The 13,430-nt window shown below is 40.6% G+C and overlaps 1 protein-coding gene across 3 annotated transcripts in view; it reads left to right on the top strand.

Moving 5' to 3' along the window:
- Positions 1-13,430, top strand: part of sbno2b (strawberry notch homolog 2b) — a 59,475-nt gene that overhangs the window by 21,002 nt on the left and 25,043 nt on the right. For 2 of the 3 annotated variants that reach the window (XM_084354552.1, XM_084354551.1), the window contains exon 4: positions 648-768. In XM_084354552.1, the coding sequence (XP_084210678.1) occupies positions 648-768 (121 nt within the window). Of the gene's footprint in view, positions 1-647; positions 769-7,882; positions 8,178-13,430 lie in introns of those variants that run through there. The other variant, XM_084354553.1, reaches the window with a different exon arrangement.

The following is a 13,430-nucleotide window of genomic DNA, read 5'->3' as shown; positions in this document are numbered from 1 at the left end:
TTTTCACTTGCTGTCTCTCTCTCTCTCTCTCTCTCTCTCTCTCTCTCCCCCTCTCTCTCTCTCTCTCTCTCTCTCTCCCTCCCTCTTCCTTCTATCTTATCTAGACCTGGAACTCTTTCTGTCGGTCTGACCTAAATTGCTTGTTTCTGTTATCCTTCTTGTATGTTTGGCAATTTTAGTTGCTACTTTAGTTGCTGGTTTTGAACGCCTAGATGTAGATTTTCTTTCAGTTATTCATTGGTGGACATAATAATTCAATGTTCAGACTGTCGTCAAACAAAACCGAAAGTGTTTCAGGCTTGTGTGATCTGTTGGAATTGCTAATAATGTCGTGTGATCGAGTAGAACAGTGTTAGATGATCATATATAAGTATTACAGTACTTGATTACCATCTTCAGAAGACATAATCCTCTTTTGTTACTGGTCCACTTGACCACTGGATCACATGAGGCTCTTCTCAGTGCCACTTTCGTTTACTATACTCTACTGGAGCTACTTATGGCACAGTCATAGAAGGCTGTGTGTGTACTTGTCAGCTTTAAGGCGAATGAGGGTAAATAAAACAAAATGACGCGTGCTAGTTGTACTTAACAGGTAGCGGTTAAACAAATAACTAAACTAACTAAAGCTCTTCTTTCCCTTCCAGGCAATACCACTTGAACAGCAGCACTACCACCACCACTCCGGATGTGCACATGGACATGTACTCTGGATTCCCTGATGTGGACTTTCCCCTCAACCTTCCTAGGAATGGAGATTTCCCCCAGGTTTGTCTCGTATATCTGCTGTGCATGTTGGCGTATTTATGTTTACACTGGCCGTCTGGATTACAGAAGGGCTGTTTTTGTGCAATGAAATTATTTAGATAATTAAAAGCAATCCACATAATAAAATACCATGGAAATGATTAAATCATAAATCACATTTATGACACAAAACAGTTGTTACATATACGTACATATTAGTTTATTTATTCATATAATGTATGTACAAATGTACACACCTGAGGGCCACCGGTCTGGTGGTCCAATGTGAAGATGTGATGTTACCTTAAAGTAATTCACACTTCCAACTTTCCTCACTCTGAGAGAGTTTATTCCTATCTCCTCCGTGGTACACAAGTACACTGCTTTAAGATGTCATTGTCACATCTTCATATTCTTGCTGTGTGTGCTCGTCTCAGTCTGTGTGTGTGATAGCAGTGTTGCAGTTGGAATTATTTGTAGGCTGGGTCCGCCTCCCTTCTTGCTACCGTCCCAAAATGGATTTTATTTATTGTCCCTTTTTTTTTTTTACGGCCACTGGATGGTGGAACACCCTTTACTGAGAGCCCCGGTGCCTAGTTTCCATCTGTCCCTCTCCCTCTCTTACCTTCTTATCAGGGGGAAGGAACATGCCTCCCACCACTTCTTTCATCCTGTGTTTCATGTGTATTCAGCTCTGCTTAATTTAGCAGAGAGCAGCTTGATTAAAGGCTGGTGTTGTCTAGACAACTGTAGAAGTACCTGCCCCATTCCTGTCAAGGCATGTCATTAATAAGACACTGTAATTTAACACTCCTCCACACGTCCACGCTGCATCTTCAGAAATCCAAAATCACTGTTAGATAAACCCAGCGTTTCCTTCTAATTGTCAGTCGTGCTTGAAATGAGTCCACAAAGTGTTCTCACTATAAGACCCGGTCATTCATTTTAAGATGGGATATTGTTAAACGTTGACATTGAGATAAAGCCGCAGGCTTCTACTCACTCATGCTATTCCAGAGAGTTTCTATTCATCATTTACATTTTCTATTTCTGTGCACTTTTGTGTGCGTCCAGCCAATTCCTTATAGTTAGAATCATATGAAGAAGAGTCGACTGTAATGACACAGACCAGTGAGTTTCTAATCTGATGCCTATGTGGCTTAAGCTGATGAGTGCCATTATGGAAACATATTAAAAATATACTCTGATGATGAGCTCTAAAGAAGAGCAGTCATGGGTTACCAAACAGCCTGCTAGTATCCTGCCTTATGATGAGCCTCTCGGATGGTAAAAAGGGCAGAGCTGTGGGGGGTTTCTTGGTTCAACATAAGGCCAAAGCAGTAAATAAGAAGGAGGGGGGGTAACGTCTGACATCAATGCAAAGGAAAAAGGCATTTCTTACGCAGATTGTGCATTTTTAGGGCTTTTTACTGAATAGTTAAATCTTATTATATCTGTTTAAACTGTTGTTGACATTGTATTTTAAGTCTCCACCAGGGCAAATCTAAATAAACTGCACAACTAGCATTTTGAATAAACACTGCTGACATTAGGTCTGTGGATTATCCAAAGACATTGTTTTTGGAAAGCTGTACAAATGAAATTCCATTCACATCAGAGACAAATCTCTCATTATCCCTGTAGATTAAACCAAAACTGCTGCTATCTGCAAATCGAGAAAAATCCCATTTTGTACTTATGGCGAGTTGACCCTTTTAAATAGAAAGAGAAACTCAAACATCATCTTACAGTATGAAATTACACACATACACCGAACCAGTTTATTTTCTATAAATAAACTCACTGAGGCACATTGCTGGCTAATGAATGGTAGGGGAATTGAAGAGTCTGACAAATGCCGAGAAAATTCAGGGTGCTATATTATTGCATACATTAAATGCATCATTCGCAACACCGCAGTGTAGCATTCATACATTCTACATTTAATTAATTTGACTGCAAAAGGGGACGATATTTGTTAGGTAAACCTCTTAAATCAAAATACTACAAATGAGCCAATTTGACATTGAGGGATGTGTTTTTCCTGCTGTGCGCAGGATGCTCCAGAGTCGTACAGCCTGGGGGTTTGATAAAAGCTCAGGCTATATTTTTCAATTTAACGTGAAGCCAGATATTGCCAAATGAAATTAGGTCCATACGGGCTCACATTGTTATGTAGCTGGCACCGAAAAAGTTCTGGACAGGAGTGTAAATTTAAGATTTACAACAAAATCACTGGATATTCCCAGGTGATATCAGTGATTTGCAAGCTTTTTATTTTTCATTTTGAGGTCATATGAGACTTGTTTGTATATGCAAATTTACAGGTTACATCAAAACAATGTTATGTGTTGAAACTTTAAAGTAAACATGTATGTAACGATGTGATCCTACCCTCTCACTGAACTTACATAGTGCGGAAACAAGCGCTAGGGGGGCGGATGGCTGAGACACGGACACCATTCACCCTATTACAAGACACTGTACCATCAAAAGTTACAGAGTGTTGCTTTAACATGTGCTGTAGTCGAAAATTAGCAACAGTTTGTAGGGAAGCACAAGTTGACACAAAAACTACACTTTTTTTTTTCAAGAACAAAGTCTGCACATATGAAGGCTTTCATATAAAGAAAGTGATGTGTCATTCTGCTCACGTGTGATGTAGTCCTTGCATGGATTTTGTGATTCACGTGGGGTTTCCCTAGTTTTCCATCCATCTGTGTTAGGCTGTCTGTCTATTAAAGTGCTCTCCCTAACAACAAGGGTTCAGCAGTCTTGATTGTGTGAAACATGCTAGATGTACATATTTAGAAATGTGTGGATTTGGAAGTTGTCATTTTTTACGTGCTTGAGTATCAATGAGATCCTTCACCGTTGTTTCATCCGTGATCAGCAAGTTTGGTTTCCTGGCAGTGGAGACGTGGAATGTTATGGTGCTTGTTTAGGTGAGAGAGGGATGTTTTTTGCTTTTGTTGTGCTTTCTCAGCTGTCCTTTCCGCCTTTCTGCCATGTGAGGCACGCAGAGAAAATGTAAGTCACGAGGTCATCATGACTAATCCACCACCTCACACTCAACCCCCTTTTTCATCCTCCATTCCCCCCCTCCTCCATCACCATGGCAATCTGACCATGCCCATTTTTTCCTCTGTCTGCCTACAGTCAGAAAGCAGGATTTCTTGTTTTCTTTGCACCGTTGAACTGTGACAGCACAGAAGACATTCAGGCATGTGTGACTGGGTGGAATGGTTGATGTGATTGTTAGTTTGTCAGGTGACTGCCATGTTTATCTCAGCCATTTCCTTGTTTCAGTTACAGCTGTAGAGTCATTAGCAAAATCTCTTTAGGTTTGCGTGGCTTCCCGCTGTGTTACAGTTTGTTTATGCAGTTCACCAGAGCTCTGTTGGAATATCCTCATATTGTGAGGAAGCACACTGTGTGAGCACGTGGGCAGGATGTCCATCTCTAGATTGCTGGTAACTTGAAAACAGGGAATGTTTGTTTTAGAATTAATAGTCTCTCCTTTGAGACTTGCTGTCCTTCTTAGATAGTAAGATTATCAGTAAATTACAATATATCACAAGCTAATAGCTGAACTGCAATACATGGCCACTGTACAATGATGTGGATGAAGTTAATGTCTCACATTTTTACTAACATTGATCTGATATGGATAGAATTGTGCCTCAGTGGCTCCAGAAAATGTGCTAATTATTTTGAAATATAAACTTCTATGGAAACTTTTTTTTCCTCTCGAGGAAACCGTTGAATTGATGTTCATGTTCACTAACTTAAGTGACAATTTTTACAGATTTAATTTATCTGGAAAATGGCTTCATTATAAAAACAATAGATTTTTTGATATGTCATCACCAAATTGCATGGTTCTTTCCGGTAAACTTCCCCAGAAATGACAGTTACACAGTTGATCCTTTTTTTGGAGTTGCAGGGAAACTAAGGAACAAGATAATGACAATGAAATAATGGCAGGATGGCTTTGTCTTTGGTAAAATGAACTCTGACGACTCCAACTTTGCTGACTATGCACACAACACCGGATTTAAAAGAAGAGGACAAAACATCACCAGTACTGTGCTTTAAAATGAATTGAATCCAAAAGTCATTCACTGTGCTTTGAAGGAAAATCGTACACTTTGCCTCAGTGACACGTGCATATCTGTCTCTGCTTTGGTCGTCGGCCATTTGTGGATCTAAAGGACTTGAACTTTTATGCAAAGCATCAGAATGAAAACACGTCTTACTGGAAGACAAAAAAACAGAACTCATTCACTAACCACTCTGGCTAACCTCAAAAGAATGAACAGCCCTGTGCAAGTACACACATGAAACACCTACAGTATATACATTCACTGTATGCACACATGTACGCACACCAAGGCACGTTTAGGCATATTCACAGTAGTAGTCTCTTGCTACACACTCTCGTTCTTTCTCTGTGTGGTTCCTCTCACTATTACACACACACACTTGTGCACAGCACACTTCTAGGAAGAGCTCGTGCAAAGCTCTGCTTTACATTTTTTTTTCACTTTTGCTTTTGCTAGAATGGGAATCACTTTATTTGCAAAATACGTAATACCTAAAACCCTAATTGTGTGCAATGGGTAGCCATTATTGAGTGCCCAAAGACCAGCTGGAGAGTTAATATCAGTACCTTTGTCAGAGGCAATGGAGGGAATGTATCAGTAAAATATTGTTATATGTATTTTAACCATGGGAGAAAATCCAAGAGCACACAAGTGGGCACATAAAGAAAATGCATAGTTGCAACTGCAAATGTAAGACACTCCAGCTAGTCTCAAACCGTGTTGAATAATAGTAACCACAGTGGCGTGCAGCATACGGTCCACTGATCCAGGGTTACTTTCTAATCATGTTTTTACTGTTGAACCAGCACAACTTCCAGAGACCCTAAAGCTGACAGATATTAAGTGCCATGCTGAATCGAAAGGGAAAATGAAAGGTGCTTTGCCTCCGGGTTTGATTTTACTGGCATAGACCATTATCTTGTTTTTCTTGACTTTTTTGTGGCCAGCCCATCATGATATAAATCAGTTGGTATTTCTCGGTTACTTCCTTGTATGACAAACTTACACTTTGTCCTTTGGATGGCCTAGTTTCAAGGAGCAAGTTAAAGGGTAATTTGAAGAGTTGTTTATAGGTGTCTTGTTTTCTTCGGGGTGTGCTCCACCTGATTCACTGGCTTTAGATGTGGATGGTTCATCGTCTATCCGTCTTGGATTTTCAAAGAACTGAGTATTTGTTAAAAGTCATAGAAAATAAAATGTAGTGCATGCATGTTTATTTTCGGATACACAATGTGTTAGTGCATTATTATAGTGTTTTCACTGCGCTAGGATTTATATAAGATATCAGTGATACAGCAAAACACAGTTACCGTGCAAAAACAATTTCATGCAACAGAGGAAGTTCTTCTACCACGACAAAGCATTTCCTGCAGCATGCTACAGGTATTGTATATTTGATGTAGGTAGTTGTAATCATAACAGCCCAGGATAAAGTAATGCGAGCAAATAACTGAAGCTAAAAGGGAACCAGGACTCAGTGAGAACTGGAATCATTATCCGAAATCAGAGTGACTGAAATATGAATAGTCACAAGTTCTGCTATCATGATTGTCTTTCGCAAAACAGCAGCATTGCACCTGTGCACGAAACAGTGAGACTTGATGTTGAATCTCTTGTCTATGCATTATATGTTTGTGTGTTGTCAGAAAAGTCAGACATGGATTCTTCCTACATTAGGCTGTGATGCAACAAGGTGTTACCGTTGTTGTGTGTTTGTGTTTTCAAAAGGAGCACATCAATGATTCATTCCTCCCCAATGACCCTGCATGTCCCACTGACACACACACACACACACACATGCACGTTAGTCAGAGGATTCCCACTCATGCAGTGATGACACCATGGACAGGCGCCACTCCGTCTCTGAGAGTCTGACTCCCCTCCAGTATAGAAGAGATGGACATTACTGTACCTTGATATCATGTATTCCTGGAAGCTTTGTGTGCAAATGGACCAGTCTACACCGCTTGCAAAGGAGATAAATCAAATTTTTCTCATTTATAACTGGCTCTTAAACAGAACATTGCTTTCCTATCAGACAAACTAATGTTTGTTTGTTTGATTGTCTTTAATCTGCTTCTTGGATCCTTTGAAATAACCCTTTTCCTATCAGATTCCCAGAATATTCTTTTTTTCAATCGCGCCCCTAGTTCCAGTAATGGGAATGACCATTTATGATGAGGTATTTGTGTATAATTGTGCACAGATAGAAGTAGTTTCTGTTTAGTGCCTGGAAGACCCATTGAATAGTCAAACTCAGCTTCAACTTGACCCGTTTATACATTCCTGACCTCTTTTGAATGTCCATGTGTAAACCATTAGTGTGGATATCATACTGCTTTCATTGCTGATTAACACAACAAAGTGATATAATAAGGAAATGTTTTGACTTAAGTCCACATCTGCACTTTAACAAGTGACACACTGCTGCAAAGAGCTTATTAAACACTGTGTTTGCTTTCTTCTTATTATTAGCCTTTTCACCTCTGAGCTATAGATCATTATATTAATCAGAAGCCATTACTAGAACTTGAATTTGAGCCTCTGCAGATAAATAGACAGACAAAGAGCAGAGTATGAGGTAAGACAGGCAGCCAGGCAGGGAGTCAGTCTCTAAATATAATAATCATTAAATAGCGGCCCAGGCCCATTAAACATAGCGGTAAGCAGCAGGGTGTGAGGAGCAGCCAGGTCCACAGCGCAATACTGTTTACACTACAAATGCGGTTGAGTTACACCATGTACAGTAAAATGGGCCCGACTGCCAGTAACTCTAGTCACTTACCAACAAAAGCATCATTTCCTGAAAGCTCCTCCCTCCTCCCTCCCTCTCCTCCCCACCTCTCCCCTCCCCTTCTCTGCTCTCTCACTCGCTCTCCAACCACCTTTTTGAGCTCTGAGGAACTAGTCCACAATCACTATGACTAAGCCCTCTATGCAAATACCTGACTGTCCTGGCGAAGCAGGAAGCTGGTTTTAGACTCGCCTGTGTCTCTGTTTGTGAGGGTAACAGAGTGTGTATGTGTGAGCTCAGTGCCCCGAGCGTACCTGAGATAGAGGCAGATGTGTGTGTTGAACCAGAGAGGAACTTTGAGAGGTCAAGTGAGAGTCCACTGTTGGGTGGGAGTGCTCCAGCTGTAAGGTGAATACCAACACGTTAAGCAACACATGGACGAGGCTGTCGCGTTCAGGGAGTCAAGGTGAAGCAGGAGTGTATGTTTGTGTTTATTCCCCCCCCCCTCCCATACTGCAGCGTTTGGACCCATGTCTCTCATGCAGTTCTGGACTAAATTGTATTCACAGCTGGGACGACCACTTCCCAAGGTACTGGTACTGTTTGCTTCTTTTTTTCTCTCTATTACGCTGAATCAAGGCTTTTGTTTTTAAAGACTTGGCGTTATTTTGTTGAAATGTGTTTTTGTTTTTGATGTCATGAGCAGTAATTGTTAGGTGAGGAATTGGGACTAACTGAAAGCTGCTCGTGTTAAGAGTTTTTATTGTCCTTATCAAGAAGCTCCTAGATAAGATGTGTAAGCACTTTGTTTCCCACTCCTTGCTGCATTTTTAATTTTAACTTCCTTGAATGAATTTTGTCAGTACTTCCCTGTAATTGTGACGCTAATGAACACCAGCCTTTGATTCTCATTTACTGTCTATTCTCTGTCTGGAGCTTTACCTTACAGTGGAATATATTTGTCATTAAGATAACCTTAAAAATTAGTGGCAGGTGATAGACTTAAAAGTTTGTCATTGGTGCGTACGAAGGCTGGTTTCCTGTGCGTGAGCTGAGCCACATGCTTGACAAAGGACATTCTTTCAATAGAAATCTTCAGAGCTAGGTTTAACTCCTATTAAGGAAAACAATAATCTAGTCTCCTCCTTTGTTATCTACTTACAAAACTAACCCATGTGCTGTTTATTAAGAGAATAATGCCAAAGAAGGTAACCCAGGTTTAAGATTTGGGTTCACTGCTGAAAGTTGGTCTGTCAGCAAGTCGGGCTGTACGTTTTTGGCAGACCAGAGTTGCTAGTCAGTCACCCCGTGCCCCTTTTTAGGCTCTCATTCTCAGCCAGGAACTATGACAAATGATTGTCTGCCTCACTCCCTGCTGTCTTCCAGTAAGTGCTAGAACCTGATATCTTCTCAGGCTAAATAGCACTCTTGTCTGTTTTCTGCATGGCTATTGAATATGCTCATTGTTTCACTGCCCTGTAAATAGACCTGCATTGTGGGTTTTTATTCATCATTTATTAGAGTACACAGTGTCGGTTGAGTTATAGCAGCTCATATCAGTCTAATGACGTTATTGATGCAAGGCTTGCTGAGCCCGTTTCCACTGAATTTCTGGTTAAGATGATTGGCTAATTTCACCACGTCAGCGTTTCTCCTACAGAAATATGAGAAATTACACAATCAGCTATGTCAAATAGATAATGCTTTAAATACGTTGTTTTTTCTTTTCCTTTTCTTTTCAGAGATACCCCAGTCAGTCAGCCGGAGAGAAACTAACAGAACTCAGGCTTCAGATGATCCTATAGCCTGAGCCCATTTGCTTCTGTTAGTCTCTCTCTGGCAAGCTGATTGGGCTATCTCTGTTCACAACATCTATAGTTATCATTATCAGTGTTGTACTCCTATGTGTCTGTTCCACACTCTTGTAGGACAGGTTCACAATGTTCAAGTCTATCATGTAAAAATTAAATATCATAGTCAGGTGCCCGTTTGAACATGTTTGAACTGTTCACATTTGACATTTAGAGATCCTGATGTGCTTTCAAACTAAGTGATGGGGCAGAAAATTCACAGTCATCATATAATCCAAGAAAAATGCATCTGAAGCTAATCTGACTTAGCATGTTTCTTGCAAACCCACAGTCTTTTAATGTGAAATTCCTGACCATTATTTTGAAACAGACACGAAAAATTGTGAACCTGTGCTTAAAGGCCTGCCGTGCAGCAGGGCAGCCTCTTGGTGGGCACATGTTGTCAGTTTCCTGGTATTGCATTAAACCTCAAGCATGACCAAGGCGTGCAGCTTACGGGAAATGAATAAACAATGAAGGTGAGGATGAGTGAGAGCTTGAGGGGGGGTTGTTCCAGGCATAATATCTGATTATGCCTGGAACAATTAAATCTATGGAAATGTAACACACATCAGTGGTAGTTAGAATGGCAACGGTGGAATAACTCGGGTTGCTGCTAGGTGAAAAGACAACATAACAGGGTGATATTTTAGACGTTAAAAACAGTTCATGTTACTAAGATGCATGATTCAAGATGTATTAAATCAGTCACGTCTTACAGTGAAGCAGCTGCAGTACGATGAAGATGAAGGATTACAGTTGTCACAGATCATCTAATATTACTGTTAACAAATTATTCAAGCTTCTATGTATTAGTTGTTGCCTGTAGTGATGGCAAAATATCACTCTGCAGTCCTTGTTAATATCTTATTGCTTTTTTTCCTTTTGAAGTTTCAAGTTTTTATTCTGTCACCAACTAGAACTTTTAAGTCAAATGTTGTTAAATTGACTTAATAACCACTCTCTCCATGTACTTAAACCACCTCTTTGATACAATTTCAAGTCAATTAAATATGAGATGTTCTGTAGAGGTGGGACTTCTGGCAGGGCTGTATTTGATTAAGGGTGGAATAGCAGTTTAATGGTCAGCAGTGTCTTTTCACAGAGAGACAGTCCTGGGGTTGAATTCGTTTTCCAGCTTAAACATTTCTGTTTAGAGTGTGTAGATACTCCTCGTGTGTGCATGCAGAGCGCTTCGGTTTCATCCCACAGTCAAAAGACGTGCAGGTTACATCGATCTAAAATGTTCCCGTAGTTGTGAATGTTTTTCTCCGTCCGTGTGTGTTTGCCCTGGCGACCTGCCTTTGTTCCCTTTTTGTTTTCTATGCTGTCGGCTGTCAAGTAAAGACAAAAATGCCTTAAATAAATAAATGAATCCAGGTCCAGTTCATCTATGCACTGTAAAATCTGACAGAGTGACTTTACTTAAAAAAATCTAGGAAACCGATTACCTCAAAATTACCAAGTAGACATATTATTTTAAGTTGTTAAAACTCTCTAGCCTGTAGAACTTAAACTTGTTTTCGTTTAACTGTTGATGGTTCACAGGATGGTCAGGATAAAACTAAGTTTGTCTGTCAGCCAACACGTAGGTCAAAAGTTCAGTCTACTTGTCGTCATAATTAAAGTGCACATGTGCCCATGGTTGTAAAAGAATAAATTTCCCTCCATAGCTGGCAGTTGATTATTGGCTAAGAACCAAGTCAACAACTTACAAGCAATGAGCACGCTACCCTACATCACAGTGTGATAGTGGTCCTGGAACACGTGGGTGTATGACACGCACAATACTAAAGAAAGATATTTAAGGCAATATGGAAACCTATGAATAGACTCTTCACATGTTTGATTTCATACAACTGCAAACCCCCTTGTCGTCTAGTATTGGTTTCCCACATAGAGGAAGTAAAAATAGGGTATAGATATAATCTAATTTCATGTCACTGAGACGCTTCACTTTGAAAGTCACTTTAGGCTACATATAATACCAATTTACAAATGTATAACAACATGAAATAATGTACACGCGACTCTGACAGGTCCTTATTAGAGCAGGGAAATAAACAGTGTTTCAGTTTTTTCAGAAGATAATGTTATCTTCTTAACTGTGAGCAACCTGTGTTCCTTAAAGTCTTGAGCAATTGACACAGTTACATTGTTTCATTCAGAATTTGAGAACATTCTCAGTAATTCTCCTAAGAGTTATGGCACTGCTACAAATGGCATTGGTTTTGCAAGTGTTGTTGTGGTGTGATGAAATTTCTGCATTTTTGAGACGTCATCTTGCGTCAACACTCCCCTGACATCCACTTTTCTCAGCACTACGGGAGCAGGCTCACACATGCATTAGTTAGCACACACAGTTGGAGACTGTGAGTCATTTTTCTTGTGATTTGTAGTTAGAACTGCACAGGCTTTTCAGAAGCCCACCGTTACTGTCAGTTCAACACATAGGTTTAAACTTTTAAGATATGCCTCTGCATATGCCGTCTCATCCTTATGACAACCTTTCCATGGGTGATGTCCTCATGACAACACACCAAATACAAAGCAGATGAAATCTCTCTTGTGGATTCTCTTTCTCTGTCTCTTTCCTTTTGTCATCTTCAGATTTTCCCCTCTTCGGCTACTTTTCAGGAATCTAAATTTCACAGTTAAATTTATTTGCCGGCAGTACAATGTGCGTCATAGAGACCTGTTTCCTTGTTAGTTTCCTTGTTGTCAGCTCAGTGTAAGCTTTGGGCATTCCTACATTCACAACCAGCAGAACCGTTCTTTGAACGCACTCTGTCATTCGGCTGCTAGCTGGGACACTTGACATGGCATCCTTTTATTTTCCAGAACGTATGAAAACACTGGAAAATTCCAGGAGGCTTGTAAGCAGCGCACTGTCCCTGGCTCGCTTTACTCTCCTGCTTTACTTGGCACAACATGAAGGCTTGCCTGTGAGGATAGTGGGTCCGGGGATAAGCTTGACTAGGCCGTCTGTGGGCTAGACAAGGATCAAAAAATCATTTTCTTTTGTAAATACAATGAGAATTATTGATCTCTTTTATTATTTCTCAGACCATCCCTTCAAAATTACTGTGACTAAAGGGTCTTTTAGATGAGAACAAGGTGTCAAACTTTCCATGCGTACTCATAAAAGTACAATGGCTTCTTGATAAATTGTCTCCAAGACCAAAGCTCTGTGACATATTAAGATGACTGATGTCTGCGTGCCATTTTGATCAATTTAATACTGAATTTAAATGAGAAACTGCTAGCAGTCATCTCAATGGCAAGTCAGTCAGAAAGCTGGTTTGCCAAAAAGTCAGTGTCTTCTTCATGTCGATGAGAAGGTCAAGAAAGAGGAAAAGCTCAGAGCTGTCTTATTAAAGTCACAGCACAACAGATATGTCAGGGATGTACGACATGCAGACAGCTTGGCATAACATAATCTAGACAGAAAGAAGACCCGCTACACGAAAAGACACACACACACACACACACACACACACACAGAGAGAGAGACAGACAGAGAGAGAGAGAGAGAGAGACACACACACACACACACACACACACACACACACAGGCCATCAATCAGGTTCTGTTGACTCCATGGACAAGGTCAACAGCTGACCCCAGTAGGGAGAGCCTCGGGTGGGGGTAGTTTCAGTCAGCTGATCATAGGGGTGGGGTGGGTGATTTAACAACCCTCCATCCCACCAAACCAGACACACACACACACACGTCACAAATATTTACATACAAGAACGTAGCTTTCACTGCTTCTTCTTGGCTCATTGACCAGTGACTACACTGTCATTCTGAAACAGGAGTCATGGCATGTCATTAGCCTTTATAGCCCTCAGATTCCTGGTTTTGATTTGACTCACACCCCTCACCACCAATCCCCACTACTATAGTCACAGTAAGACTTGTAGGCTCAGGTGGGATTAACAACTGTACAGAATAGTAAGGAGAGGTTTGAAGGGCCCGGTGGGTAAGACG

The sequence above is a fragment of the Pagrus pagrus genome (genome assembly GCF_965226575.1).
Source record: "Pagrus pagrus genome assembly, chromosome: 6".
NCBI lineage: Eukaryota > Metazoa > Chordata > Actinopteri > Spariformes > Sparidae > Pagrus > Pagrus pagrus.
The sequence above is the reverse complement of the archived record's forward strand: the minus strand, read 5'-3'. Positions and strand labels throughout refer to the sequence as shown.